The sequence below is a fragment of the Haplochromis burtoni genome, unplaced genomic scaffold, assembly GCF_018398535.1.
Source record: "Haplochromis burtoni strain Fernald_Lab_line unplaced genomic scaffold, NCSU_Asbu1 Contig_60, whole genome shotgun sequence".
Classification (NCBI taxonomy): domain Eukaryota; kingdom Metazoa; phylum Chordata; class Actinopteri; order Cichliformes; family Cichlidae; genus Haplochromis; species Haplochromis burtoni.
Genome location: NW_024582421.1, coordinates 746,434 through 771,281, shown reverse-complemented (window position 1 = coordinate 771,281; position 24,848 = coordinate 746,434). Strand labels below are relative to the sequence as shown.

The following is a 24,848-nucleotide window of genomic DNA, read 5'->3' as shown; positions in this document are numbered from 1 at the left end:
CAGTCATTTCCCTGGAGAGCAGAACGGTGAGACCGAGATGTAATCGATACAGTAAGCGAATGTCTGCACTTGTCGCTAAGTACGTGATACACAAACTGCTGTTCAGGTGTCAGAAGTAAATTCAAGACCTCAACTTCACACTGCATTAGGAAGTAAATGTGTATATAAATTGTAACAAGTGCACTTTATTAATTAAAAAAACACATCTGTGCACTGATTGTAGTTTTTATCTCTCTTTTTTGTATTTGGGGTGAATGAAGATGTGAAGAAGTGACAGGAGATTGTAGAAAGTGATTAATGACAAATGGCGGTGGTTTCAGGAAACAATTTCTGGATGTACACTAATTGTTCCACGATGTAGTCATTCCCACAGAGGCTGGTGCGGGGCTGAGACCATCAGATTAGATTAGAGACCACAGACCCCGTTTATCTCCGAATACCACACACTGACAGGAACACGGACCACCACTAAGGGAGTCTCAACAGGTAAAGACTGCGGTTAATGGGATTTTACCCCTCTGTGAAAAACATGCTGGTTGTCAGTTTATACGAAACAGAAGATGTAAATGTGGGTTTTTGTAAAAAGGGAACATATTTTAACAAGTAAAAGGAACAAGGGGGGAAAAAGCTAGAAAAAAATCTAAATTTCTTTACTTTTGGAGTCGTTTTCAGAGCCGAGAGAAGATTCAAAACAGAGAAAATGAAAGGAGAGAAGAACAAATACTGTAAGCAAACAAAAAGCCGCAAACAAACATTTAAACCCCTGGTGACCCTTTGTGTTACAGCAGCTGCAAGCTGTTGACTCACACAGAAAGAATGGCCTGAGTATTTTTTTTTCCCCCGATCAAAGAAAAATGTGATTTAAATGTTATAATAAATTATAAGATCGTCTCTCTAAGCCACACTGATTTTTATATAGCAGAAAAACCGCACGTCCACTGTGCATAAGTGTGGGTAAAGTCGGGAGGAGATAAATAAAAACAGGATCCAGATTGTCTCAGGCAACATTGATAAGAAGCTCTGAGAAAATAAACAGAAATGTTGAGAACATGGCACTGAGTGATTTTAACACCGGGGGGGGGGGGACTGCACACAGGCTGGAAAGGTACAAACAGCCTATAAATACTGGATGTACAAATATGTAACTTAACAGCCCGCACAGAGCTGAGTTATGATTTGACTGTGACTATCTATCCTTATGCTGGCTGACTGCCTGACTGAGTGGGTGGCTGGCCAGCGCAACTGATGGCTGTCTGTCGGTTTCGCTGGTTGTTTTTTATTCTGCTCTTCTACCTGTTTGGCTCTCTGACAGCTTGCATGCACGTCTGACTGATGAGGGTATTGATTTGATCCGGCTGGGCAGGGTTAAGAAAGCCAGCACTGTTCTGTGTCCTTGCTGTGACCCTGAACTCTACCTGACTGGCGAGCCATTAACGTGGCTGTCTGGCTGTCTCGATACCGTGCTAAAGCTGCAGAATGAAACTAGATACTGTAACAAAACTTCCACATCTAACAGCCACCACGAAGGAGCGCCGCGTCTCGCAGCAAGTCTTGGGTTGGTCGGAATATTATTGTGGCACTTCCACATTCCTGTGTATTGCTTATGTGCTGGGCAGAGTCTTCGTTTGACTAAGCTTCACTTTACTGATATGTGAAAAAGCTAATCAAATCAAATATTGACCCGCTCACTAGTGTATAAAATCTAGAGATGCGCTTGTGCAGTCTTTGCAAACCAAAAATATGTTGTGCAGCTGACCTCGTGCAGTCGTTTTTCATCTAAAGTTTAGCTGTTCTCGTCTGAAGCATAATACCTCCGTATTGGTGCCAACAGAGGCAATCGTGCCTTTGAGCAGTAAATGTGGAAAGCAGAGGAAGTTAGGATGTAAGAAACGTGCATAAAATAATTGTGGCTTGAATGGAATCCATTACAGTCCTATCTGTATGTGTCTTCTTTTTTAAAGTTTTCTCCCCCCTTCTTTTTTTAAAGCGTAGCCCCTTTTTTAAGTGTACATTCCCAACTTCTGTACTTTTTCCATTTACCAATTGCTAAACTAAATAATACTAAGTGATCAGGCCAAAAAAAATCACCTTCTGCTCAAAAGGTGGAGACATTTTTATCAAATATGGACAGCTTGGCTGCCAAGGAGAAAGCTGAATAGAGGTGGAAATGTGGCACAGCCTCTTTCTGCTTTTTGAACACTGTTTCTGTCTCCATGCTAAATCGAAATGAATGGTAAGTGAATTGTTTGTTCAGCTAAGAACCACAAAACAGGGTCAGAGGAAGAAAAGCGGAGCTTTTGTGCAGCACAAGTAAGGAATTTGACAAAGATAAGAGATTAGAGGGGATATTAGAAGGGTGTGACTTTCCTCTTAAACCATCAGCAATTAGCCCTATTAAGTCTCTGACACATCAGCTATCTCATCTGCTGTCATCTGACTGTGTGTTTTATGTGTGTATTTTGTGTTACATCTCTTGAGTCTACCTTTCCTTAAATGGTAAGCAAATGTGTGCTCGCGTCCTGCGGTTCTAACCTTGCGTGGGTTTTGCGTTATGTCATCCATACTGGTAGACAGAAGGCCATCTTTCATGGCCACATAAAGACGTCTCCTGTCTTCATCGGGCAGCAGGGAGTGCAGGTCTCCCGCCATCAGGGGTAGCGTGAGCAGCCGGCCATTCTGGATCAGCTCTGAGAAGAAGAAAAAAGAGGAGAAAAAACACAAAATAAGGGTCTCCATTTTTATCAGTTTTTAAAAATATTCAAGGGAATCTGGAACAAAAATGGCATTAAACTGAAAGTAATCTGTTGTTTGCAATAAAAATCTAATCTTTGTCTTATTCATTAGGTATTACTGTATATGAAGAAGTGTTTTCCACCATAGAAAAGGTCCAACAGCCTCCGTGCTTTTTACAGTTTTACTAATAAATGACAAATAGCTTTTAAGTTTTTGCAGACATGTCTGTAAACCGCTGATGACCAATGTGCTAGCAAACAAAGCAATCTCGAGGAGAATTTCATACAGCACTGTTTATGTCTCTGCAACCATTTTCACACTAGCGACTGCCAGAAACCACTTGCAACCATTTGGGGAATATAAATTTTTTTCCTCCCAACTGGTGGTTGTTGGATGGTCACTGACAGACAAATCTAAAGGCCAGTGTGATTGGGGCGAATAAAATATACCTTCCAGTACTTTGATACGCGGGTTTTCCCATTCGCAGTTTGGTTGCAATTGTGTAAAAATCAACAATAAATGCAGGTTTTCAAAGTAACAGACTGTGAGAATTAATAAACCTAACTATGACGCAAATTTTGTCTTAACAGATCATCACTCGGATCATCTTTGAGATAAAGTGACATGTTGCGCAAAGACACAGACTGTCCCACGCCTGCAGCACCAATCACAAACGGAACTGGCAGTTGTTTGTTTTGCTGCCTCATTTTTTCTTACCAGGTTGGTCACTATGTTCAAACACAGAATACTGAAATGTATCTCTCATGAATAAACAAACGTAGACAAACAATACTTGCACATCTCTAGACAGACTGGATGATAACAACCGGATCTGAAACCTCAGATAATGAGAGCACAGATTGCTTTTTTTTTTAATGATTGCACCATGTAAACTATGAGAACTATGGTGCGGGGAGATCGACTGATTTCAGAACAAGGACAGAAACTGCATGTCTGTCTGTCTCGTGCTAACTTTCATATTTTATCTGCCACGTCTTCTTCTGTAGATTGGATTTGGCAAAACTAAAGCATAAACAATGAGGCTTTACAGCAGCACCAGACATGGCTTCACACATTGGCAGCTCTACATAGCAGTGAGGGGTAGAAAGAGCTTATAAAAGTGGTTCAAACTTTAAAAACAGTAATAGCAAACTGCATACTCTTATTTATCAACCAGGCTCTCCTGCAATGCTTTAAACTGAACTGAGAAGGGATGCACAAAAGCAAATTTCCAAGCTAGATGTTCAAACCGAACCCAAAGACAGATTGGTATATATGGAAAAAGAACAATTCAACTTGCATTTGTCTCGTTGGCAGAGAGCACGACTTTATTAAAACCATCATGCATAACTTTGGATTGTTTGAGCTGTAAGCGTATATGTGGTGCAGTTGGTGAACCACAGCATTTTTTCTTTCTTCAAGCAGTTAAATCTGACCTAACATTGCGCATTGAGATGCATTATACACAACAGCTGTATTTCCACTCAAAGCAGGGGTTTGGGGGGAGCAAAATAATAGTCGCTGTAGTGGGGAAAAAAAACTTCCTAAAAAGTTGGTAGATCCCGTGGGAAATTACCTGATGGAGGCACGGTTAATATAATGTTTCCTAGTGTGGCAGGAGTGTGAATTTGCATTCATAGTTTTGCTACCAATGTAAACTAACTTTGTACAAAGCAAATGCAGAGTTGTAACAGGAAGCTAACTGAATTTTTATTCTGTTTGTACAGACACGGTCTCGATCAGATTTCAGTGTAATCTGATAAAGCTGAAACCTGTTTAACCTTTTTGTCCATTTTGCCAATTTGTGCCAATCTCAAGTTTGAGCAAGCAAGCAAACGCTGTTTTGTAGAGCTCGAAAATGAGAAGGAGGACAGAAAAAGCAAGTGACAGAAGGCAAAAATCCCCGAAACTGTCATACTGCATAAAGGACAATGCATAACATTCAAAGACAAAGAAGTGATAAGCAGCAAACTGGGGCCAAAGGTATTTGTCACAGCTGAAGTTAACACTTGTTTGTTCAGGTAACAAAAAGAGTGTTTAAATCTGGTGATACTAACTAGCCACAGTGAGCTGCTGAAAAGTTTTCGTTTAAGTTTATTTCCTCTTTGTTCAGATTGACGAGCTGCAGAAATGCAAATAGCTGAACAAAAGTCTCAGTTTGCACTATAATTCAAACAACTTCACTTTCATTAAGCAGCTCTAAAGTGCAGCTTCAAAGAAAACTTTGCATTTAGGCTAGATTTTGAACTGGAAGAGTCCTCTACAGGTATTCTGAGCAGCTTTCAGATCAACATATTTAGCCTGATATGGAAATGCCTGTGAATTTCCAAGACGGGGCCAAACAATGTGGCTGGGTGATGTCTATGCTATTTGGCCCAGCCTAATGCCAGTACTGACAGAAACACTTGGAAACACCTATTAACTGTATAATACCCTAAAACCGGCATAAATCAAATCATTTGCAATAAAACAGATAGCAAACTGTTGAGCACAGAAGGTGAAATTCCTTAAGAATGAGAGCCCCAGTGTTGCATAGAGGAAGCATTCTGTAGGGCTGACTGTAAGTGGGCGGCTCAGTTAAGGTGCCTTAAATGCTAACATTCATGCAATACAGCTGCTACTTATACTGAACATTGCAGCTCCCATAGATGTGGGTTTTCTCACTGCTGTTAAGCAGGCTTTGGAAAAGTCTTCAGAAGCACACATGTGCAGTCTGAAGTTCCTGTTCAACCATTTCTTGATGTGTTTTTAACTGCTAACAGGCAACAAAGAGTGTGCAAGTCCATCACGCTCAAGTAATTTTACAGAAACTCGAATCAGATATATTTGGGCCATGTCCAAATTCATCAAAATGGCTAACACGGCGGAATGACAGGTTCCCACAACTGTGTCCAATTAAGAAGTGTCCTGCTGTTAGCCCGTGTGACTTTTGTTCCCAGTTGGCGTGTACAGTCAACTGTCGACTTTCTTGACAAATTCAAGCAAGCGAATATTTGTTCCCTTTTTGAAACGGCGACTATTAACGGAGCTGATCAGCAAAGGATTGCACACATTTGACCTTCACTGCTATCGTGCCAGGAAAAAGTCCAAGCTGTCCAAAAAAGATCAAAACTACAGTTTGCCAAAACCAGGTCTGCTGGAAGATTTTGGTCTGAATAGATGAATCTAAGATTATCAGGCCACAGAATCAGCAGACGTTTTTTAAACAAGCATCGCACACAAATTGTAAAGTTTGTTAGAGGGGAAATATTTTTGGGATGCTTCACCGCCACCGGGACTTGGCAGCTTGCAGTCATTAATTCAGCTGTGATAACAGGATAGAATAATGTGAGGTCATCTGTCCAAAAGTTTAAACTCAATCAAAATCAGGCCTTTCAACAGAATAGGAGCACAAGCCGATCGGCCATAAAGGTTTATGGAATGGCCTCTTCAAAGCCCAGATTTGAATCATACTGACATTTTGTGGGAGGATTTAAAATCAAATTGAAAAACCTACTTGCAGCTGAAGGAATTCTGACATCAGAGTTATGCAAAACGCCACACAAGAAGTAAGCAGAAAATGCTAGCCTTTGAATCCAAAGAGTAGCACATGAGAACCCTCCAGAATACTCCAGTTGTTAATATATTTGTTGTACAAATTACTAAAAAACAGACGGCCTTGAGGTGTTCTTTCCAAATATATTTTCTATAAGTGCATCTGGCTGTTGGACAAAGAAATAAAATGTTTTTGCATAAAAAGGTATTTGTTGTAATGTTGTGTTCACTGTGTTACCACCTGAGACCTGTGCCGTTCAAAGTGCAGTGAAACCCTGAAATAAAAGTGAGAGGGTAAAACAGCAAAGGTGAATGAAGTCAGAAGAAAGGAAGAGGGAGGGGAGACGGGAGAAGAGCGACAGCGAGGAGGGAAGATGAGAAAAATGACACGGCAAAGTGACAGCAAGATGAAAACGGTCTGATGGGTGGAGACAGTTCGGAGATGAAAATGAGAAAAATGTCAAAACACAACACGATGACAGACAGTTGAGAAAAGGAGGGGGCGGGATGAGGCAAAAGGGCAGGAACAGAAATCCTGGTCTGGGAAATTAACAAATACTGATGGGTAATGATGACGAGGACGGTTGATGAGAGCAGTTGAAAAAGTGTGCCTGTAAAAATAATACTGCAATGATGTGGCGGGGCAAATGATGGACGTATGGAAGGATTGAGGAAGAAGTGGAATCAGGGGAGAAAGCAGGACTGGGTGGGGGAAGAGAGAAGCCGTAAGCGTGACAGAAAACTATGCAATAAAAAAGTGAAAAATGATGGATAAATAAGTAGATAGAAGGGGAGAACAGCAAAAAGGCAAGATGGGAAACAGCAACACTGCTATGATGACAAGATGAAAAATGGTGATTGGATGGATGACAGGTGGGGGAAAGAGCAGGGAAGACAGTGACTGTGGGAGAAAAGAGGAAAACAATGGCAAGAAGGATGAAAAATACAGACAAGAGAAAAAGGCAAAGAACAGGTGATGAGGAAAAAGAGAAGGAGAAGGAGGAGGTGACAGAAGGAATGCAAGAAAAATGCTGAAGACAGAAATGAGAGGAAGCACAACATGCTGACAGTCAGGCAAAAAAACACAAGAGATGGATGAGCAGAAAGGAAATTAGGGTAGAAAAAGAGAAGAAGACATGACTCAATGGAAATGGGAAGATAATGCGAAGCAGAGAGCGAGCCGCGGTAGGAGAGGAATGGCCTTGCACACTAAAGGTAGATAGCAGAAACTTATACTTGAGCTCAGTGTGAAATCTCCCCGGGTACTTTGTTAATATTCAGCAAACGGTCAGAGAGGTAAATTGTTTTGCTTCACACTGATCTGAGCTTCATTAATCCCAGAAGGAGCATCAGAAACACAAAGAGTGCAACACAATCGGGACTTTTAGTTTGGTGTGCTCAAAGTGTTTGACGTAGTTGCTGCTGACAAAAGATGCAGACAAAAGTCCTTACAAAGCCTTGACCAAGGTTATAGTAATAGCTGACTCCCACCTAACCCACCACCTCCATCTTAACAACAGATTTCAATTCAATTCAATTCAGTTTTATCTATAAAGTTCCAATTCACAACAACAGTCTCCTCATGGTGCTTCATAGTTTTCATAACTAAAAACTACAGCAATCAGACAAACCCCTATGAGCAAGCCCTTGGCAAGACTGAGAAGGAAAAACTCCCTTTTAACAGGAAGAAACCTCCGGCAGAACCAGGCTTAGGGAGACAAAACACCAAGTGCATCATGGGAAGCCATCAGCAGCCCAGCCCAATTACAGCGTAACTAACAGAGGATTCAGGGTCACCTGATCCAATCCTTACTCTATGCTTTATCAAAAAGGAACGTTTTAAGAATAATCTTAAAGTAGAGTGGGTGTCTGTCTCCTGAACCCAAACTGAGAGCTGGTTCCACAGTGGAAGGGCCTGAAAGCTGAAGGTTCTGTGAAACATGATTCGTGCAAATTATACAAAAAAAAAAAAAAGAAAGAATGAAAGAGAAGAAAATCTGTTCTAATCAGTGCTAATGAAAACATGCCCCTATTTTTTATACCACTCCATTCATCACTGCCATTCTGTTTTTATTCACTGGGCAAACAGTGAAGTGTTTTCCCCTTAATCAGCAAATGAATGGTGAGTAGTGCACTGCCATCAGCTTCGATTGACTTGAATTCTTCTACTGCTATTTGTCTTCTATCACAACTGACAATGATAATGACAATAGAACTGAGTAGCTCTACCCAAAAATAGCGTGCAACATTCATCAAAACACCAGAATGGAAAGATGCACATCTTGGAGAAGCTTTGCGGCACTTTCAAGTGGGGCTGTGTTTACATTTAAATGTGCTATTCGTGATGGCACTCATTTCTTGATGCATGCTCAATAAGCCAGTTGATCGTCAACTTTCTGGGATTGGCACTCGTTAATTTTCAGCTTATAGTCTCTTTTCTTTACACATTCCTAAAAGAGCTACTTTGGGCTGCTTCCTTATTCACGAGGGGTCGCCACAGTGGGTAGCGCTGCATGTTTGATTTGGCAGATTTTTCACGCCGGATGCTCTTCCTGATGCAACCCCGAAGGGATTTGTGTCTCCAACCCTACCAAATTTCAAAATAATAATGATAAGAAGACATTCACTGTTTTTGAAAAGTGGTCTATTTATGTTGAATATTGAATTTGAAGCATGCGTACTCAACTTCACAGCTTATATTTAACAGAATGGTGTTTCTTCTTCAAGGCAATCAAAGCCTGGTGGATTTCATGCCTTGCTCGGCCCATTCAAGCATCCAGCACTTCATTTGAATTACAGCGTGTGCGCCTCAAGAGCAGCATGACCTTGCTTAATTCAATATGAAGGGGGGGGGTTTAAAAAAAACTCAGCCTAATTGAATATGAAACCACCTCTGCAGTGAAAAATAACGGCACCATTCAGCGTCACAAGATCCTATTGGTTAAGACTGGCTGAAAAGTACAGCTCATAGCTTGGAGTTCATTAAATCAGCATTATAACAAGGAGGATGACACTCCAAGATGGCAACTGAGAGTGGATGTACCAGAACACACATGCACGCGCGTGCACACACACACACACACACATATTTATATGATTGTGTGTGTGCAAAGAAGGAAAGTGGGTGCAGTGGGTGAGTCAGCAGCACATGTTTAATGCTGAAACAAATTTAGATCTTTGCATCCACACAAACACGTACTAACCCATTCTCTCAGTTTGGTTACAACTCTGTCTTTACCCTGCACATCCACCCACCCACATACACACACGCATACACACACACACCCAGGAAAACTTTGCACCATTCAGACATCGACCATCTTGACCTCACCACGATGAATGGCTCTTATTCAATATGGAGAAAAAAACACATTCTTTCTCCACCATACACACACACACACACACACACGCACACACACACACACGCGCGCGCACACACACACACACACGCACACCCTTGACTCAGTCATGAAGCACCAGCTGCACCCACCCCACCCTTACTCATGGGACAGTTGCCTTGGTAACGGCAACCATGCCGACATAATTTCAAAGCTGGGGGGGGGTTGGGTCTGTGTTGTGTTGAGGGGTGTCTCTTGGACTCTACACCCCCCTACCACCCAGGTCTCTTACACACATAATAATAATCTGGTCCACACCTCTCATCAACACAGCGAAGTCTGGAATGATGGAGTGTTGTTCCAAGACATCAAGCCATTTAGGTAATGGGAGGGCAAACAAACACAGACAAGCTTTCATGCATACCACTGACCACATGCATTTACAGATATTTCACAATGCAGCAAGCATCATCTGTGACCCTGTCCGCCTGTTTGTCTGCCCCTGACAACATTCAGCAGGATGTTTACACACAGACACCCACCATCACCAGAATCTCTGGCCATTATCAGCAAAGCGCGGTGATGGAAAGTCAACCAATTTCACCTCACACCCCCATAAAGCTCCAGAATGGAGGTGTCTGAAAAGTCGCAGTCAGAGCGCAAGAGAAAGACCAAAGTTTTGTCCGTGGCAGTTTGTGAAGAGTTTATCGACCCAGATGCAATACGCTTTTCGAGACAGCGGTCTTTTCAGAAGCTCGGAATTACAATTGATTTCTTTCTTCTTTTTTTGTTGTTGTTGTTAAACGGATTCTCTGCTCCCTTCAAATCAAACTGAAAGCTGGAAAAACCATCTGATACCAAGATAGGGAGTTGTCATGTGGCACACAAAGACGAGCAAGGTGAGAAATACATCAGATGTGGATAGCAGGGCGTAAAGTAGAGAGTGAAGGTAATTACTGTTTTCTCCCTCTCTTTAACCTTTCTTTGTAGTGACCTTTCATAATAAAAGACTTACTTACTCTTCGACCATGTTGTACTATTCTCACTAGTCTACCAAGAAAACCATTGATCACAGAAATCTGATGGCACTATAGAGGGAGAGACGTGCTAAAAACTGCATTACTTCCTCAACCCTGCATACACCTGTATAGTGTTATCAAAAGCTGTCCCACTGAAGTGACGTGAGTCTTAAAGAGACAAGACAAAGCGGAGATAATTAAAAGTGTAACTCTAATATATTAAAACGGAACCAACTACTTCTGATCCATCAAAGCACTACAATCTGCTCTTTTGCCGCACACTCAAACACACACAAATGCACACTTGCCAGTGCAAGCTCTTGCAGAGTTCAACCACTCTTATCAGCATCAAACTGACAGGGAGGTCAATGAGGGTCGTGACCTCTGATCGGAGCCAATTGGCCTCTGACTCCTGTCACTTGGAATCAAAGACAGAAAAGGTTAAGATGTAAAAGAACAGACACGCTAAGACATAAGCCTACAGGTCAGTCCAGACGCACATACACAGACACACACACAGATTTTGTCTCTGCATGAATGGTTCTTTTATATTAGTGCAACAATCTGCCTGTCCTTATTCGCCTTCGGTAAGTGTTATTATTTACATACTATTCATTTTGAGGGTCTGTGTGTGTGTTTCTATGTGTGAGTGGCTGGATATTTTTGTCCATGGTGAACATTAGATTAAAGGTTGCTGGTCATGGGAGCTCTGATGGACCTTGATATGATTAGTGCAAATGTGCGGCGTGTGATCCGGCTAAGAACATTCCTGCATTGCACATATCTGACTCGCATGCACGCGCACATGATATGCGCGCACAAAAGATTGCTTATTATGATCAAACGAACATGATTTTTTTGCTGATCAAGCTGGTTTCAAATCCAATTTAGCTCGATAGTGTTTGTTTAAGACGTTTAAGGCAGAAAATGTTCAGTATGCTTGTCGTTCTCTCTGTTTTACAAGCCCTGACGCAGCAAACTATGCTAATCATAGGCTCTGTATGCATTATGTCATTTGCTACATAATTCACAGACGACATTCATATGACACTAAATAGAGACTTCGAAATGAGTTCTAATTTACTTTCTATAAATAACTAGGCTATAGATGTCAGGACTACACTATAGGGATTGATTCAGACACAGTGCAGTGACTGGTCTGCACTCTGCAGCAGAGGCAACCTGCTGTGTACGTGTGCAGCTTACAGCAAAGAATGAAAAATCACTGAAGAAACAGATAAGTGTAAAACTTAAGTTTTCATGACACCTTATCTTACAGAGGATGGTTACTGGTACTAGTTACAGCCTGTCAGGAGCTCTGTTTGGAGCTAATTTTCTTGTGCAGAGAGTATTTGTCTTGGCATCTGTCTTCTGGAAGTACCTTTCATAACAAATTTAGTAGATGGTCAGAAGCGCTGCTTGTTACATGAGAAGAAAAAAAGGCATAACTTCAAAACTGAACAGATAAGTGGCCCGTAGAGATTTCTGTGTGGGTTTATACATCCACTTTGGCGTTCCACCCCAACAGTCACGTCAGGAGCAGGAGGAAGAACAGAAGTGAAACATGGATAAAAAAGAAAATGCAGTTCCTCAAATGGTCACTTAAGGCTGGCTCCAAAAGGAAGTCATTTGTATGCCAGGGAATACAAAAGACATTTGTATTCTACAGTATGAGAGTTATTTGGTACTAATATTATAAGTTATAAGTTATTTGGTACTAATTATTTTGTACTTCTGTACAGCACGTTGGTCAGCGTTGCTGTTGTAATTAAATGTGCTATATAAATAAAACAAACTTGAACTAATTCCCCATATGCCCACACATTGTAATGCCAAACTTCAGAACTGAAATAAATTGCTGGAATTTACAGCCTGGTACAGAAAAACAACAACAATATCTATACTCTATATACTATAGACAATATTTTAATTCATGACGACTTTAAGAGCTCATTTTGAATCCAGGTGGAAGCCAGCACAGGTGGCCTGTCTGCTAGGCCTCACCTCCACTAATGTGAGTCAGTGAAGTGCGCCTCTGAACTATTTTATGGCGTCTTCTGAAGTTTGGTGGTTTGATCCTTGGATGCTTCAGTCTCCATGCCAAATAACCTTGGGCAAGTTATTGAACCCTGAGTTGCTCCTAATTCATTCATCGGAGTGTGAGTGTTAGAAAGTACAAAAGTCTCTTAACACTAATTACCGCTTATGTGTGTAACACTCCTACTATTTATGGATGCAGCTTGCTAACCAAATTTGCTGGTGCCAGATGATAACTTAGCTCTCTGATCTAAATATGGGTCACTGCTGCCTCCAAAGAGACTAAGATGCAGTGCTAAAACCAAGTCTTCAGAAGGGCCTGGCCCACAAACCGATGGGTGACATCATGTTTTCTACTTCCATTTCTTTCTTTCTTTCTTTTTTTAACATATTCTCTGGAGTTCTAACTTTATGACTTATTTTGTTTGATGTTTGAGATTTCCTCTTATGGACGTGACTCTGTGCTCTGAGCTCAGGTGGACTGTCAAGGTGAGGCTGGCAGCCAAGGTGCAGGGATGACACTGAGAAGCATCAATTTGACACACAGTACAGCGAATGCCAGCACAGCTTTTCCATGCCAGCATCAGAGGAACACATCATGAGTACGTGACTATGCGCACCGCTGGACAGGTGAGCTGATTTCATTAGCGAGCAGGAGGTTTCAAGAACGGAAACTTTCCCTGCTGAGTGAGGAACTTGCAAGCTATTTCAAGAAGAAGAGGTCTGCAACTCTTTCAAAAGTTGGTACTGACACGTTTGAAAAGTGAGTGGCATACAAGAGAAAATTGAAAGAAAAAGATGATGAAAGAATCAAGTTGCTATTTCAATCGTTATCTCACTCCCGGGAGTCCAGCTTTGTTATTTTCCTGGTGTCTTATTGCAATCTCTTCCACATCCAGACACTCCACTTATAGCTGCGTGCACACACAAGCGACACTTATCATTAATCTATCCAATTATTAGCTCATGGCCTAAACCATTGTCCATTTATAAGCTGCATACAGTGTGTGTGTGTGTGTAGTTTTGTGCGACTGCTTTTGTCTGTCTGTTCGTCTACCCGCTGAGCCCTGGGGAACTTTAGCTGTCTGGTGCGGCGTTCCCAGGGGGAGGACTTTGTTAGCTGCGCCATCGGGGAGGGGGTAGTCTTGGTGGGGGCAAGGAAACCGGGGCACATTTCCTGTGGAAATGGGGTTATCACTTCACCAATTACTGGTGCAATTACAGTGGGAGGCCTGCAGAAGCCTGGGAACAAAGCCCATAGGCACACAGATGGGCACTCGATGTGGGGACATGCACGAGCAGTATGTGCGCACACAAAATCTTTTTCTAGCTCTCAATAAAATCTAATTGTCTCCTTGTTTTTTCTCCTTTTCATGCCAAGTTCTTGCTACTTTGCATCTCTCACAAAGCCCGACTGTGTTACAGAGGGTGATCGCGCCGCCTTAAGCTCCCGCTGAGTGTCAGAATCCACAATGAGCAATAATGATGAATGAAACTCTGATGTCCGACGTGAGGCGTCCCAGATGCCGAATTAATCATCTGCAAAATAACACGCAGTACACAACATGAATCTGGAATGCCGAGCACTGTTCAACCAGACTGCACATAGACTCGGCTGACATTCAGTAATCATACCTTTGTCTTTTTTTGAAATACTCCATTTTTAATTTTTTCTTACTGTTCCGCACAGGCTCAACTCTTCTCTCACATCGAAACATATGCGCCCACACACATACACGCAAACATACCAGAGCGGAATTATAGCCAAACACACAGACACGCACTATATCTGGACTGTGTCACCAAGAGACCAGACCCACGTGGATAGCTTGACCTTTGACCCTAGAGGGAACGATTATTCATCATCATCATCACTAGACTGTTCGTTTAGGTCGCTGTGCCGCTACACGCACACACTGGAGTCCATCCGCTGTTTACTTTTACTCTAATTTGTTTTTTTAAATTCTAATTAATGTAAATGAAGGATCACTGAGAACTCATTGTTTTCGTCTTTCGCTTCATATTCTCACAGTTATACGCAGCCTAGTGTGGGGACCTCAGTGCAGACCAATGTTCTGGGTTAACTCATTTGCTAATGGCAACAAAAACAAATGTTTTGCATTGGACAGCTGAAGTTTGTCTATTTTCCCACCCTGAGCTTCACAATCTGAAACACAAAGAACCTTAAAAGACATTTAGGACTGCTGAAGTTAGTGCTTAGCTCCTGTTTCTTAAAAAAGAAAAGTTTTGTGATCCATTAATAGTGAAAACGTATAGATTATAAGCTATTTGGAGAAAATGGACAAAAATCCAAAAGGCATGTGATAATTTTTTTTCCTCCTTCAGATTCAGTTGAGTCAGTGTGACATCTGTCTGTGATTCTGCTGACTCTGAGTCTTCAAGTTCATGACTCTGCAGTGGGCTCATCCAAAGAGGAAACAATTGCCCTTAGTGGCCTGGACTGGTGACAGAGTCTTAAATAAAATCACCACTGTGTTGTTTCATAGACTGTGAGGCAACACATCACTGCTGATGAGCTTGCTCTGCAGCACAATCGTCATCCACACTGACCTGTTAATGTGAAAAATGGCTACTAGATGCGTAGCGTGCTTCATGGATATTTTTTTAAATGGGCAGCCATGAAGACAAGTAGCTGTCCCCTGACGGTTGTGGACAGCCGTGATGTCTACAGCGATTTACAGGCAACTTTGAGGGTCAAACTTGTGAAGACTCTCTACTCTAAAGCCAGCCCAGATGATCAAACGCATTATCTGTTACTCTGCATCCTCTTGCTTCTTAACAGGAAAAGGAAGTCTGACTTCCAACCTTTTGTGGCACATGTCTGATCTTTCCACTGCTGCTAAAACAGAGAGAATCTTATTCTTGTGGTTTCTGCTTCTTTTGCAGAGACATGGGAACGTCAGATCAGTAACATGAGAGGTTAAAGATCGGCTGTAGTCACAAACATTTTTAAAATACTCTCAGTGAGCCTCGACCTTAGAAGTCCTTCACAGTCAGTCTAAGAACAACTGACTGAGGTCGACTGATTCTAGATGTCCTATGCTTTCGTTCAAAAGGTGAAAAATAATTAAAAATGACTGTTCATCAAAATGGGCATAGAACAGAAAGTAAAATCCTGGCATAATCATAGACTATAGTCTCGATTACAGATGGATTTTAAGAGAGAAAACTTTAGTTTAAACACAAATATACATTTCCAGCCACTTCCTGTTAATATACCTCTGTATCCTCTACATTTACACTCACATCCTCCATCTCCAGCTTGGCCTAAACTACACCTTATGAGGTAAACTAACGGTCAGAGTAGATCTTAGCACTATTGATCCCATCTGTTTCTGGCTTGCAGCTGATGAAGACCTCAAGTGTGTTTTGTGGATTAAAATCCCACAATACCACAAAAACACTGCTAACGTGAAGGAAAGCTGTGAGAAATATACATCTGGACAAAGATGAAGACCAAAATCACAGAAAACAGCCCAATAAAACTTCTCCCCCTCCATTCATGACTCTGAAGCGTCAGCTCATTAAAAAATATTGAGCTTCTTTTGTTGTTTGCATCTTTACTGAGTTTCCCCCTGTCTGGCTTTCAGTACACAGTAGAACAAAGTTAAACTCCCTAAACAACACCTGAATAATGGGAGTAAAAATTCAGTCTCACACTGCTTGAAAAGACTTGCTGACACACAGAAAGAACCACAGAGGAATGGTTGGAAACTCAGCTCTAGCTTATTGACAGCAGGTCAGATTGGAGCAAATTAATACTTGAGGGAAATTGAAGAAATATGAAGCTTGTGGATTTTTATTTAATGACTGGCTAAAGATAGCGCTCACATATTAACACCAGAAACCTCCGGAGGGTAAATTTACAGCATGTCCACTGTTGTCATGGGTTGCTGTTGCCAAAGCAAGGGTGTAATTAGACTCTATTCACGTCTCTGTCCAGAAACAGGAGAAACCCCTCCACCTCAGAGTCCCTTAATCAGGGGTTTTTTTAAGTCTTAGCAAATACTTAAAGTTTAGTGTAGGTCTTCCAAATATTCTGGAGGAATCATTTTAAACAGCAGAGGAGGGTGAAGTCTTTTCAAAAGCCTCGGTAGCAGCTATACTTTTCAAATTAGTCTGCAAGCAGCTAGTAAATTAAGGTCTTCTTCCAGAGAAAAGGCAGTCTTAGTTGAGTCTTTTATGAAGCGTGGGATGAGCAAACAGCTGCCGTTTGACTTCAGCAGTGACAGGCAACGACTGCGCCACCATTGGGGCCTGGTACCATTAAAATTAATAACAGAGACTATCCGGATTCTGTGCCAGATACCCATCCCAGTGAAATCCAAGTCTCAGCAACATCCTCAGCCCAGAGCCTGGAAAGCACTGGCCTAGATAGAAACAGATCTGAAAGAATAAATGAATAATGAAATATTTCTTGATTTTAATATCCCTCTGAAGGCTTTTGTGCTTTATTGGGACACGCGGAAAAGAGAAAGGTGAGGCTGGAGAGAGGGGACGAACTTTTGCACGCCAGTCAAGCAAACAAGGAACAAAACAGATTACTGTTCCTAACCTGGAATCTCAACACAGCAGTGAAATAAAAGTAAGCCGAGGTCGAGTGCTAACTGTTTATCTGCTTCTCTCGGCTGGAAAACACGCTAAGATATATTTATACTTAATGGTAATCCATTAAGCTACAGATTAAGCTAATGAGCCTGAATAGCACTAAAATCTGGGATTCCAAATATCTGTGATCTGTGAGGTGAGAACATCAAGTTTAAAACCAATAAACCGTCCTATCTTTTTGGAACCGCCTGCATTTTCTTTCTACAATCTCTCTCTACTCATTTAAGGCAAACAGTGGCCACATATGCTGACAGCTGCTGGTTTGTGTGTCTCACAGACAACACAGCTGCATAATAAATGTCCTTCTGCGTTATCAAAACCAGTCAGCTCGTGGATGGGCAATGCCAGGGCTTTAACTGTCCTTAAATATCACAGAGATAAAAATGAAACTATTTAAGGATCTATCTTAACTATAGCTTTTTCTGTAGCAACATTTTCTCTCTTAGAAAACCCAGATTGAGTCCCGCGGACAAGCGCATGAGCAAACATGCATCTGGACGTTGATGAACGAATCTACTGTGTATAATAACTAGAGATGGCACGATACCACTTTTTTATGTCCGATACCGATACCGATATCATAAATTTGGACATCTGCCGATACCGATATGAATCCGATATAGTGTTTTTTAATCAACAAAACTGTTTTTTAAATATCTTGCTGCATTTTGTATAAGTTCATACTCAAGTTTAAAACAACAACTACACTAAAGCTATTCTGTTATACCTGTATGCAAAAAAAAATATTTCATAGTTCAGCAATACTGATCAATCTAATAAACTTAAACCTACACCATCCTCCCTATTCTGGTATTTTAAAGAGTACTTAGCGTAAATATTAAGCAACCTAACTAATAGGGTTCCAACTCCCAGCAACAACAAAAATAAATAAATAAAAAATAGGGAACCACCCCTCACGCTCCACCTCATGATGCTTAATCGACGTAATCAACCTTAATTTGATGCAGTGTGAAAAAAAATGCACAGAAATCAATTATTTTTCAAGAAATATTAAATAGATTCAACATCTTTCTTCAACAAAATTGCAGACTGCACAGATGGTACCTTCCCAAAGGAAAAAGTACTATAGCTTACTAGGGTATATATATTAGACTTAATAGTCACTATATACAGTAATGACTTCTATTCATTTTACATCAAATTAAAACTTTGGGTGTAATCAGATAATTATTTATTAAAAGCTAGACATTTTAAATGAGAATAAGAAAGAAAAGTATGTCTTTGTGCCCCCTTTTCCCTGTTAAAGCCCTATCGGCCCCCCTGGCTAAACTTTGCTAGATCCGCCCCTGCACAGTTACCAGCCGTCAGCTACTAGAAAAAGATCCTGGAGTAGAAAGTAATAATAAATAAATTCTAACAACAGCTGATCAAGCTTAAACGTGCTGCTGTTGTTCAGCCGCTGGTTTCCTCTTTCTGGTGCAAAGTGGGCCAAAAACAAACCAGAGAGACGGACTCGCGACAGAAAAGCCGATCAGCTGATCATTAAGCAGTTTCATGATTGAAGTAGCAGCCAGAAGAGGCAGTCGCTCCATATATCGTTTGGTAAGCTTAACGCAGGAATGCTTTACAAACATTCAGAGATGGACTTACACACTTGCTTTACTTCTCTCGGGGATAACTTTGTCGGAGATGAAATGCCGGGTTGCTAGCGAAGCTCCACATGCTATCCAGACCACCGACAGGTCCCGCATGCCACAGCCGCTCTATCACGTGATGCATACTGCTCCGACGTGCTAACGTTCTGAGGCGAGTTACGGCGTGTTGCAAGTTTTGTGAGGTGCTTTCGTGATATTTAATGGATCGGATTACATTTTTTATTTTTCTCCGATATCCGATCCAGTAATTTAGGTCAGTATCGGACCGATACCGATACGTAATATCGGATCGGTCCATCTCTAATAATAACCACGCAATTTGCATTTTAATAGCATGCAATTTAAAACGACTCATTACGTTCACATTACAATGTGGGCATTTGTCCAGAGAGAAACTGCGGGATGAGTAAAATGCCCGGATTACGCCCCATCACAAGGAATCAGCAGTTTAAAGGTGAGCCATCAAAGCCAGTGTCTCCATTCACACCAAGCAAACTCTGACTTCATTCCAATTCACTACAGAGACTGACTGCTATTAAATGTCTATGGCAAACCAATTGATGAAGTGAATGCCACATGAATAAAACATGACTCAGCCTCTGTGTGAGTTAATAGGTTCGAATTCACTTAGATAAGCCAGCCACAGCTCCTCTGAGGCTTTTATGAAGTTTTGCTGTGGTAATGTGGCGAGGATGATATTCTCATCCTCGCCACATCATCGTGATGCTTCCTTTAGTTTCAGAGTTGGAAGGGTGGTTGGTGCTGATGCAGCTGTAAGGGACTGCATTCTTCTTTAGGAACTTGTAATGATTGTGTTTTTGTACACACACACATTTGTGTAGCTGCGTTCGGGTATACAGCGTTACTGTGTGCGTGAAGTCTCACATGCTGCATCCAGAGTAATTATTTTATAGGGTCTTCATGCAGCAATCCACCAAACAGGTTTCACATAACACATTCCTAAGCAAATGTGTACGTCTGCATGTGTGCGGGGGACACAGATCGTATCTATAACTGCCATTTTCCCTCAAGAAATGCGCACTATCACTGACTGAATGGCCGGGATAATGGACTCATTATACATAAGTGTGTCTGTGTGTGTATTGGCGAGTGAATAACTGGGATCATTTAGCCATTAAGAGATAGGTGGGGGTTAGGAGGTAATCAAGCGTGTATTTAAGTATTTAAAGCTGTTTTGTTTGTTTTTTTTTAATTCTGAGACACACACAAAGCTGTTTGGTCAGTTATATTTCTCAGTAAAAGGTAAAAGGACCTTTGTCATATATATATATATATATCACTGCAGTTTTCAGAGATACTGCAGGATACTACATGCCTCCAAACCCAGTGACTGAGAATTCAAGTCACATCTGTTGTGGTTCATAGCAAAGTTGATAACACAAACTGTCTCCACATATATACCCAGCCAGAGCCCCAGTGGCCTAACGGATAAGGCACTGGCCTCCTAAGCCAGGGATTGTGGGTTCGAGTCCCATCTGGGGTGAACATGGTGTTTTTTAAAGTAGCTCAGACAAGGCTTGTGGTTGTAGTTAAAAAAAAAGAACAAAGTAACATTCGCTGTCAGTTGGAAATAATTATCTCACATGCTCTATCCACCACAATCTCCTCCTACACTGCCTTGGCCAACTTTATAATAACTAACGTCTTTTCTTGCTGCTGTAAAATTATTACAGTGACTTTTTGGGGCATTTGCTGAATGAACCAATACAGCTTTTTCTTGAAATCTAAACACCCATCAACTTATCCAGTCATTATTCTAGACACAGACTCGGGATTGTGAACAGCAGGCATGACTGACAGCAGAGCAAGCATGCTAGTTCAATGATCCAGGGGTCAATAAGCCTAGTGAGCGTTAGCATTGTTGTTTCATTACATCACTGCTTTTGTCCCATGGTCCCAATGTTGTACGCCCTTTCACATTCTGAACTGTCTCATCAGCAGTGCTGCTACTGAGGCACCAACTCAGTGGATACAATTTTTTTGTTTTTGTTTTTTTTTTTGTCTCCTGTACCTTTTCCCTCAGTTGTCTATTTTTCTTCTATTACTTCATCATCAATTTACTGCTGCTGTACCACTCACTTGAGTCTGAGGGATGCTTTTGGTTTCTGCTTCAAAGCTCTATGTAGTAGCCAATTTTCTCCAGTGATAGGGTGAAATACTTCACTTAAATGTCAGCCTGTACTGTTTTTTCTCTTTTAGTTAATCATCTGCTGTGCATTCCAAAGGAAAAGGAAAAGCTAAATGTACAGTGTCTCTAAGCGGCCAAAAAATATTTCGAGTAATTACAGCAATTCCATGACAAAAACAAAAAATCTCCTCCTTGTGTCTGAGGAAAACCTCTGTGGTGATGAGAAGGGAAATGACCACAGTATAGAGCTCCCACAGAGAGGCAGGAAGAGCGTGCACGCGCACACACAAACAAAAACAAATGTGTACAACAGCATGATGGTGGGCACCACAGTAAACACATCATACTTTTCTTTTTGTTCTCTTTCCAGAGACGAGCATATTGACCGCTGTAGATAGGAAACACACATACAGACACATATATACATACGCACACGCACACCTACACCGCTGCTGTTCAAGGATGCGAGGATTCGTCTCAACATAATACACAACAAAAAGTAAAATGGGCAGAGATCCTGGAAATGAAGCTGCTCTATTTAGGTACATATGCAGAAGCCTTTAAACACATGCACCAACACGCCAACACTCACACACTCCATATTCCTGTCCAAGAATATGCAGCCATATATATTCAAGGACATGCAGGCACCTATTGTATCACAATCACTCAATCAAAGCTACTCCAGATTCCATTAGAGCCAAACTCCTCCCTGGGAGAATCCAAAAGGATTCCCCTTCTCCCTCTCTCTTTACTTTCTAGGTCACAATTGGTCGACTCCAGATTTAAAGTACGGATTCTACAGCATCTTTCGGCTTATGCAAGGATGTGTAATCAGCTGGTGTCGTAATCAACGGTGGCTCCGGTAAACATGATTAAAGGGAGTTGAGTTTACCTCGCTGTAACTAAAGGCCTCAAAAATCCTTTTCATTTGAAAGGGATTCGCCAGAGCCGCGAGGGCAAACGCTGAAATCCAAATCCTGTTTTAATTACAGGATTTTGCTTTCACAAAACTTTTGACCGTCACGTTTGTTATCCTCAAACAGCAAAACCCCAAAACGGGTCAAAGCATTTAGTCCTGCCCTATTCAGTGGTGACAAGAGCATCTATAGCTACAGTGTTTGTTACGCACACATCATCCTAGAGTCCCCTTGTTTCTTCAGCGAGGCAGACCCCACCCAACTGCTGCATCCACGAGGGTAAAGTAAACAGTAAAACTGGAGCAGCTGATGCAGAACAGCACCACCTTGTAGCAGTCAAAATCAACTCCGGTTCACCAACGCATCAGCCTGTAACAGCATAGTTCATGCAACATGCTGCACAGTGATACAAGTGCATGGAGAAAGAGGAAAAAATGTGTAACGCACACAGAAGCACAATGCAGTTCTCCACCGACAAACAGCTGAAACTTCAAGTGGCTACAGCTGTCCGTTCCCTTTTTTTAAAAGGAGGTTCTGTTATGTGTGTCCTTCCACCACTGCGTGGACCTCACTACAGTGGACAGATCGGCCCGGGGCCAAGAAATAATTAATTCACTGATGATCTGAATCTGGGATTTCTGCCATGAGATAATTATTTCTTTGTTAGCCATAACTGAAACTAACAGACAAGGACACATTTCCAAATCCTGGAGGAGGGGGCGAGGTGGGGTGACGGGAGGTTTGAGGTGCTGTCATGGAGAAGGTCTTTCGAGTTTGAAACTTCATTAACGAAGTGCTTCAAAGGGGCTGGCAAAAGATTTGAGCTTGACAGGAAATTAATCTCGAGTCGATAAAGTAGGCTTTGCACATGAATTCTCCATGCTTTCGTTATGCTTTAGAAAAACTTCTCGATTGATAAGGATAACACTGTAATTGGGTATTTTTGCCAAAGAAGCAGCATGTACAGGTTTTCTCATAAAGCTGTTCATTACTCCGAGTAGAAACCAAAATACAACGGGAAGAAGAAGCAGCATGACTTTTTGTCTGGCAAAGTCCCAGTTTAGCCAAGAGAAATCAGAGACAAACACTAAAATAATTACCCAAACTGCCAGCAGCAAACATCCTCCACACTATCCCACTTGATTGGCTGGTTCATCTTTACCTGCCGTGCCTTCTACAGTTACACTTGCACTCTATTTTCTTGTGCAATAAGAGCTTATCTGAAATACTCTTATGAGTGCTGCATTTAATTCGGTTCTTTCATTTCTTCTTTTCTTTCCCAGACTTTTGTTTTTTATGTCATTTGCCACGTCTGACATGTGGTTTTACAAAGACTCTTAACTTACAAGAATATGCTGTTATTATTCAAAAGTGACAAAAGGACAAAAGCGCTACTTTTCACTTAAAGTGTCAGACCTCACAGTGAAAGGAGGAAGCAAGGTGGGGCTAAAGATACGGCTGTCACACTCTGAACCTGACTACTGGAGGATGATTGATTAAATACAGGTGGTTAGAGAGTTGGAGGACAATATAGGAAAGAAAAGGGCTGATGGAGACAGGTACATGAACAGAAAGGCTTTGTATAATTTATACATGAATTGCATAACAGTGTGTGGGCATTAATAGAAGGACAAAGAAAGAAAAGTGGGGAAAAATGTGAAGCGGTACATGATTCCAGCCACCTGCATGTACTTGTGGGGAACCAAGACTTGAAACACTAAAGGAAACATAAAGAGAAATGCTCAGAAATGGACGTGCTGCTTCTTACCAGGGTGTGTGAACTGCAGTCTGGGTTGAGATGCTCTCCACGCTCCTGTCAAGGTGGCACCGAGGTGGGCTAGCAGGACCACCACCAGTAATTGCATCCTTCTCCTCATCGCACACGGGGAGTCCAAGTCCAGCTTCAAATGTACTGAATTCTGGCAACTGACACACTAACTCAGTGTAGAACTCAGAGAAAGGGCTAAACTGCCTGCCAAAGTAAACTGTGAAGTCCCAGTGATGTCCAAGTGTGTCAGGCTTAAGTCCAGATCCTTAAAATGATTCACAGTTTTTCACAGGAAGGTAAGAAGTAGCACTCACACTCAAACTTTACCATCTTTGTGTCCGCGATGCTATCTGTGCACGCACGCGTCAGAGATGGAGGCAAAACGTACTCCAAGAAAATGAGTGAGTCGTCTCTCTGCTGCCTCCTCGCAGCCTGACAGCTCTCTACTGTTCTGTCTCTCGTCCCGGCTCCTCTCTACATGTGCTCGCTGTCTCCCTCCCTCCCTCCCTCCCTCTCTCTCTCTCTCTCTCTCAGGAAGGAGAAGAAAAATCCGAGATCTTTGTGGCCACACATATGCAGACGTGCTCGCCTATTCACTCCGCTCCAGGAAAACCTTGTTAAAGTGGAACTGAGACGGAGGAAATCAGCTTTCATCTTTATGCACCATTCTCTCAGTCTCTCTACCGACCTCTCCTTATTGCGCTTACTCTCTCGCTCACTCTTTTTCTTTTCTTCTGATGGCTTTATACTTATCAAAAAATAAATAGAAAAAGTGGCTGATAAAAGATTATGGAAACTTTTTTTTTAAAGCAACAGGTATAGACACATGTTTATTGTGTTAACCACTCAATGAAAATAGGTTTTGAGAATCGATTAAGAATAAATCTACTTTTTATGAGAGGCGAAAAAGGGTTTTAGCGTTTCTATGAACCGCAGGTTCCAGCCTCAGGACTGCGTTCAGGTGAGACCAACTCATGAAACACAATCAGGGACCGAGCCAAGAGGTGCACTAAAAGTAAATGAGTGAGATCTTACAATCAGTTCCAAAACAACCCACGCAAAACACCAAACTCTACCCCTCAGTCTCTTTCCTTATCCTCATTAT

At 41.7% G+C, this 24,848-nt stretch overlaps 1 protein-coding gene and 1 non-coding gene across 3 annotated transcripts in view; one reads left to right on the top strand and one right to left on the bottom strand.

The window, feature by feature from the left end:
• Positions 1-24,216, bottom strand: part of sema3h (sema domain, immunoglobulin domain (Ig), short basic domain, secreted, (semaphorin) 3H) — a 66,629-nt gene extending 42,413 nt beyond the window's left edge. For both annotated transcript variants that reach the window (XM_005939004.2, XM_005939005.2), the window contains exons 1-2: positions 23,744-24,216; positions 2,533-2,687 (exon numbers count right to left, since the gene is read on the bottom strand). In XM_005939004.2, coding sequence (XP_005939066.1) covers positions 2,533-2,687; positions 23,744-23,852 — 264 coding nt within the window. In that variant the 5' untranslated portion in view covers positions 23,853-24,216. The remainder of the gene's footprint in view (positions 1-2,532; positions 2,688-23,743) is intronic.
• Positions 20,338-20,410, top strand: trnar-ccu. The gene has a single exon. It is a non-coding gene; the product is annotated as a tRNA-Arg (tRNA).
• Positions 24,217-24,848: the final 632 nt, after the last annotated feature.